This window comes from Polyergus mexicanus, unplaced genomic scaffold, assembly GCF_030449975.1.
Source record: "Polyergus mexicanus isolate NDT 795.1 unplaced genomic scaffold, iyPolMexi1.0 SCAF_2, whole genome shotgun sequence".
Lineage (NCBI taxonomy): Eukaryota > Metazoa > Arthropoda > Insecta > Hymenoptera > Formicidae > Polyergus > Polyergus mexicanus.
The window spans coordinates 11,043,361-11,050,640 of NW_027223322.1; the positions used below are offsets into that span (position 1 = coordinate 11,043,361).

At 31.7% G+C, this 7,280-nt stretch overlaps 1 protein-coding gene across 1 annotated transcript; it reads right to left on the reverse strand.

Moving 5' to 3' along the window:
• Positions 1–801: 801 nt before the first annotated feature.
• On the reverse strand, positions 802–6,891 carry Usp10 (ubiquitin specific protease 10). The gene is made up of 9 exons (XM_070307845.1): positions 6,516–6,891; positions 5,362–5,551; positions 3,701–5,089; positions 3,417–3,615; positions 3,040–3,292; positions 2,867–2,953; positions 2,566–2,730; positions 2,246–2,486; positions 802–2,151 (listed from the first exon to the last, which is right to left on the reverse strand). The coding sequence occupies exons 1-9, from the start codon at positions 6,531–6,533 to the stop codon at positions 1,868–1,870; spliced, it is 2,826 nt and encodes a 941-aa protein (XP_070163946.1). The 5' UTR covers positions 6,534–6,891; the 3' UTR covers positions 802–1,867.
• Positions 6,892–7,280: the final 389 nt, after the last annotated feature.

The following is a 7,280-nucleotide window of genomic DNA, read 5'->3' on the forward strand; positions in this document are numbered from 1 at the left end:
TAAGCAGTGGTATCAACGCAGAGTACTATAAACATTAATGACATATAGAATTTATCTTGTATAAGGAATAATGTTATATATGTACAACGTTATATTTTAAATGGTTATGTATGAAATTTTGCTATAACTTATACTATATGCCAAATAGATTAAAATACAGAAAAGATTAATTGCATTAACATTAGAGAGAAGATTCCTTCCATCATTGAATAAATCTTCCATTAAAATATAATTATATGATTAAAATTTATTAAATATTATCATTATGTATCATATTTACATCTATCTAAACTTAGAGGTGAATGCATGAAAATTTCATAAATGATGTATATATGTTCTAGAACTTTTTCTATTGGTTAGTAATACAATAATGAGATTTTAGATAAAAGGAAATTTAAAGGAAACCTAAAGTAAAGATATATTTGAAAGTATATATATATATATATATATATATATATATATATATATATATATATATATATATATATATATATATATATAAAGCAGTGGTATCAACGCAGAGTATAATAAATTTTGTATAACATATATATATACAGTTTTATTTTTTGTTATAAACTTCAAATATTTATTTACAAAACTCGAAATAAGTGAAAGTTATGTTTAATGCATAGGTTACAATTAGATTCAAACTTAGAATATTTCTTATCTATATTATACAAACATACATATATACTAATTATATAGTAAATATATATACTACAAAGTTTGATATATAAAGGAATTAAAACTTATATAATTTTTTTTTTAAATGTTATTTAATACAAGATTTGCATTGCAAATAAGTGGCATTTTATTTGCATACAAAGCAAACAATCGGATTATAATTACAAACTGTCATATATCATAGATAATATTCAAACATAATAGATAAATAAGTATTGTTGAACACTTCAGTTTTAAGAATTAATGTGATATAGTATCACATAGGAAAGATTAGATATATAAAATGTTCAATAATCTTATATATAATTTTTTTGCCGAGTCTTTCATCTTTGTTTTGCCAGTTTTTTTTAAATTATTAAGATGATTTAAGCGGTTTAATGAGCAAGAAATATGTAGAAAGATCTAGTCAAATAAGATACATGATGAACATATGACTTGTGTTACACATGATTTGAAAATATAAAAATAGTAACATGCATATCAAAAAATGTCTGGCAAGTTGGAATTGATTTTCATTATACAGCAGGATCATATAAAAAAATAATCTACATATAATGTTTGCGTCACTCTCTCTCTGTCTCTCTATATATTTTATACACACATTGTCATAAATTTCAAAAATCTTGCACTTTCGATTTCCTCTAAGAATTTGGAAATCAGTGTAACATATAGTTATCTTATTAAAAAAAAAAGAATATATATATATATTTATATATATACACAGGACACTCCTCTAGTATCTCACAAACTGCAACGTATAAAGCATTTAGTATATATATGTATAACGCTGTTATATAGATCCACTAAAAAATGTGAACCTAGATTGAAACACTCAACGAGTCTTAATTTCGCTTATCTATATTTATTCTATGATTTTAGGGAAACTATATATGTATAGAACTCGTAACAACAATCGTAATAGGAATATTTCATGGAAGTACTATAAGAGTTTAATGTATGTCTACTCTTTCCATGCTATTACGGATAATATAAAAACTCTCTGTATTTTTTTGTAGATTTCTATTTAAATACAAATATCAACAAGAACTTCAAAGTTATAAAAACAGGTGTGTCATTCCATTTCCAAAATTTTACACGGAAACTTTCGTGAGCGAATTATTATATTCCATTCCAAATGGAATATAACTAAGTTTTGCTTATCCAAGTTTTCGTACTAAATTTTTTAATGAGTTTTAGTACTATTCAGTTGGTTACCGATAGTGTCACATCTTCGATAATAAAGTAGATAAGGTACTCTAGGCGATGTGGGCCTCAACACATTACTTTCTGGAACGCTTTTCACTGCACTATCATCATACCTCACCCAAGATCCATATCCGATGTGAAAGGCATCTGTGATGTAATGACCTTTAGTAGCTTCCTTTCCATCATGATACGTAACTGCGAATAATTTGTACTGTTTTTGCTTCGGCCCTAGCTTTTTCACAGTATTTGGAGATAAAAATTCTGCAGAAATAAGAATTTTTATGTTATGCTTGTTTCGTCAGGCTACGAAGATTAGAACAGCAAAATAGATTAGATTTATATGTGGTATACTTACTGCCATCAATTTTTAGATCTACAGGAAATTCCATGCTCTTCAGTATTTTTGAGCATCCATTGGAATATTTATCAAATTTGTAAACAAACCATTTTAAATGTAATATAAGAATAACAGGCAATTCCTCCAAGGTAACTTGTTTCCATGCTTCTATCTGTTGTCTTGTTTTACTACATGTCATTCCTTCTACTTGATCTTTTCCAACGAGAATTTCAAGAGCATTTTTCACGGACTCAGCTTTCTATAACAAATTATATTGGATATTGTATATAATCTCAAATAATATAAGTCAATTTAATGAAAATTTTTAATATACTAACTTGCACATCAAGCTGCAACGTGAAGAAGGGTTGCACGTTATCTGTCGGCTGTTCTCCTGCTCTCGATACCCTGGATCGCAATTGTCCCCGAAATATATCTGACAACGGTGTTCTTCCAAACTCTGTACACCGGGTGACAGCACCTTTATTTTTTGGCCCCATTACCTACATTGGCATAAGAATGAATATATGTATATTCATCATTCATATGTATATTTCACACATACACACACATGTGCGTACATACACACGCACACTATAAAGGAATTTTTTAGACATGAACTCTATTCAGCAATCTTACCTGCCACTCCTCTTCATTGTGACCACCACTGACATTATTCTCCATGTTAGTGACTGCATTTTGATCATTATTGACCAATTTCATCAACTAGAACAAATTACAATCATTAAAAATTGTAAATCTTTTTAATAATTTACATTTTTACAATGAATAGGATGTATATAAATCCATACCTCTAGCATTTCATCATTGATGCCATTTAGAAGACATGATAGGAACTCTTCTGCATCTTCCTGCCGTCCTTCCACAGAAAAGGCACCAGCAGCAGAGGTGTGCTTTAACATTGTATATATATATGATGGCTCAAAAGCGATACCACTATGTATATCTATGACTGTATCTTCTCCTCGTTTGTTATGAACTCTGTCTTTTCTGGGCATGCGAGCAGCCTCTGTCAAAGGTGTAAACTCGCGAACAAATTTGACCCTTTTTAATAAGACGAAATAAGTTAATTTGCTTGTAACATATTATTATTATTATTGTACACATACATCATGTTATTTTTGCAATAGAAGTATTAAAATATTGAGATATTATTATGATCACTTACATGTTATCAATTAAGGGCGTAGCAGAATTTTTGCCCCGATTTTTAGGAAGCGGCATAGCTTTGAGTAGATTATAAAATGGTGGACAGGCCAATAAAGCTTGCAAGATACTATTAATATAACAATAGTTGCTGCGATTGATTAATCCTCTTGGTAACAAGCTCACAGTCTGTTTATCCATTTGATAACTTGACAAAAATTCTGAAAAAAATTAATATATTTTTAATATGTTTATTTGCATAAAAATTTTATTATTCTAAAATATTGGATTGGCTTTTGTACTTACCACCTATTCTATATGAATTTGGATCATCATAACAATTCTGTAACATGCCATTCTGCAAAGTTTTGTAATCGTTTACTATGCTTGGCATGCTGGATGAATCGTTTTGATTCTTTGGTGCGGAATTAAGACTCGTAGATTCTTTTTGAGTTGGCATTTTGGATGAGTTATTCTGATCAATCATATGTATCGTCGATTTACAAGATGTGAGTGTCTGTGCTTCGGTGCTATCTTTTTTCAAAAGGCTAGCGTAAGATCTGGTGATTGTAGTCGCAGACGATGTGGTAGATACAGGGGCAGACGATGGATCTTTTGACACGACTAATGAATCATTTGATATGACTGAGGAACCATTTGGTATTTTATGTTCAACAGTATTATCTTGGACATCCTTTAGTATATTTTCCTCAATATCCATTTCACTTTTATCTGGCTTAGCAGGGACAGATTTAGGCGAAGTTTGTGTAATAATTGTTGTAATGTTGGATGTAGTTTCATTTTTAAATGACTTATCCATCTCACCATTTTGATTCATTTCGACACCATTGTTAGTATTTATGCATAATACGTCTACTTGCGTACCATTACAATTTTCAGTCCATACAGTATTGTATATTATTTTTACATCTTCCTCACTGCTAGCTATGATTTTTGTATTGGCAGTGTTTTCATTCATATTCTTGACAGATTCTGATGTAGGATTATTTACAATGGTGGCAATGACATTGTTAACAACATTAGTTTGCAAAGAATCGTGGTTGTTCTCATTTACTTGATGACATACTGCTTTATCAATACTTGTACTTTGTGCATGTTTATCTTGCACTTTGATGATTGGTTGTTTTATGGTTTCTTGGTTTGATTGTTCCAATTGCACAGATTGTGATTGTCGTACACATCTGTCCATCTGTGGCGGATTCGGAGGATAAGTCGCTTGTGCGTGCGAACTAGATGAAATTGGTTGTGCGTTTGGATGTGGATGAAGAATCGATGAATACATCGGCGGTGGGTAATAGATTTGTCCGACAGCTACTTGATGCTGTTGCGTAGAGACAGAATGATGATCGGGATAAATGTACATGATTGGATGTATTTGTGGATGAAATTGTGTTTGATCGCCCATGTATCCTGACTGCACTTCGTTAGTGGAATTAATTGCTCGATTATAGTTGTCTCTTCTCATACCTCTGCCCCGATTGTTGCGGCGTCCATTCTCCCTACCGTAATTCACGTCTTGAATCTCGACACCGAGATTGTATCCAGGATGGTGATATGTCAGTCCTGACATGAATGGCATATGGCCATTTGTAGAAACATTGTACATTGATGCTTGCCAGTCATTACACAATTGTGTCATCATCTGTTGCGAGTAGGTCTGTGTTGGTGGCATGGCTGTAAATAAGATATTTTCGAAGATTATCATACTTCACAAAGTTTTCTAAATGAGCAAATATCTTTTATTTATAAAAGACTATATATATATATATATATATATTTTTATTTGATACTATAAAAGATCATATATAGAAAATCAACAAAACAAAACTTATATAAAATAATTTTATTGCAAAAGCTTTTTTGCAATTATTTATATTTTTTTATTTCATATATTGCATAGGAAAACAATCAGAAAACAATTCAAGAGATATAAACAGCATGTTTACCATTATACCAATGCTGTTGGTGAATTGCTGGAACTTCTGTCATTGTAGTAGAATTAACATTATTATTATTACTTTCTGCAGCATTCCATGGTAATTTTAAAGTATCGATAGTATCAGATCTGAGGATGGTTAATATTTCATGTTTATCTTTGTCAGTTAAATCATGTAAGTCTAAAAATTGAAGATCCATCTGAAAAAGGGAAAATAAGAATACATATGTAGAGATATATATAGGAAGAATTATTAGAAATTGCCTTTTAAAATATCTTCTTAAATATCGATTTTACACGAAAACGTTTCAGATAAAAATTAAATAATTTTAAAAGGACCACATTTTGGTCGTCTTAATTTTTTTTAAGTGGAGGTGCCAAAAAGTTTTAAAGATTATGAAGATTATATTTATGAAGATATCTTAGAAGGTAGTTTCTAGAGACTCATCCTGTATATAAAAAATATTAAAGTAAATTATTTTTAAATATTTTGTAAAAAAATCATGTTTTGCTATTATTCCATCTTTGTTTGCGCAATTGTGTAAATTAATCATCTATTATTTTCACTTTACTATATTAATTTGATGTTACACAATGAAGAGAGAAATATGCTTATTAAATAGTATATAATATATTAATATCTTGTATAATAAATATATTATATATTTTATACAAGAGAGAAATAATACAGTTTTGTACAATTTTTTACTAAACAAACAATTCTTTTTAATACAATTTTCAACAGTTGATTAAAATTGATTAAAATAGATGCTATTTTTGTTCAGTATGCTAAAAGTATGCTAAAGGTATATTTAGTAAACGTGATATGTTATAAAATATAAACGTTAGAATGTTTTAACGAGGAATTATATCTGGGATTAGCTTTAAATTACAATCGAGGGTATCGCGTTAAGCGACGCACGAGAAAGCGTTTCAAGCAAGATTCGTGGAAGTTTGTTTTTAGCCAAGGATAATGCGAGTCCGTTTATCAAGCACCTTGAAAGATATCTCGAGAAATCGTGATACACATCGCGAAATTAACGAGAAATACTCGCCGAATTCGGCCCGGGTGACGCGGTCGACATAACCTTGACAGCGCAGTTGATCACGCGAGAAGCATGCACTTTTGCATTTTAACTTGTTTGCGGATTAAAGGGGACTTACCTCGCTTCGAGTGACCATTCTCACGTTCACAATCGGTACAAAACATTAAAAATAGCACGGGCCGTGGGGTTTGGGGGGTGATCCGGTGATCGGCAGGATCACAGGGTCGTCGATGTGTGCTCAGTGATATTTTAATTGTTTTCCGATGGCGATCTGGCTCGATTGCGCGAATATAATGATTATATAAAACTAACTAAATTACACCATCGAACACGTTTCGTCGTAGGTATTAAAAAAGAAAAAAATATTTCGGCCGATTACGAAATGCAAGCGATCATGCTCTCCGGCATTCGCACGTTGATCGCACGCAGTGAACAGTAGTACCGAGCAAGAACCTTGCGCCAGAGAGAAGAAAGAAGGCTGCCGTTACTGTGAACTGTGATAGCGCGACTGGCATCTTCGTAAAAGCTTATTCGCATGGTCTACACAGTCGGTGCAACTTTCGAAAAATCGTTTCAACCAGAGACGTGACCAATCAGCTTTCAATTTTTGGGGAAATACTAGTAAATGATTGGCTACGGCATAGACATATAGAATGGACTGAGCATTGAGATAGACAAACGCGTGCTCGCTATAGAGAGAGAGAGAGAGAGAGAGAGAGAGGTTTTATGGCCGTGTGACGAGTACTCGTCGGTGCCAACCCCCGCACGAAGAAGAAGAAGAAGAAGTCTATATATCTATACAGGGAAGATATCTTTCTGGAATATTTCTCCGAATGAAAGTCTTTGAAACATGGAAGTTTTAGCCCGCAAGATGAATGAAACC

Coding starts and splice junctions, on each gene's coding strand:
- Usp10 (XM_070307845.1), bottom strand. Junction 5,090..5,361: donor CCAACAGCATTGGTATAATG/GTAAACATGCTG, acceptor TCTTATTTACAG/CCATGCCACCAACACAGACC. Junction 3,293..3,416: donor ACGCCCTTAATTGATAACAT/GTAAGTGATCAT, acceptor CTTATTAAAAAG/GGTCAAATTTGTTCGCGAGT.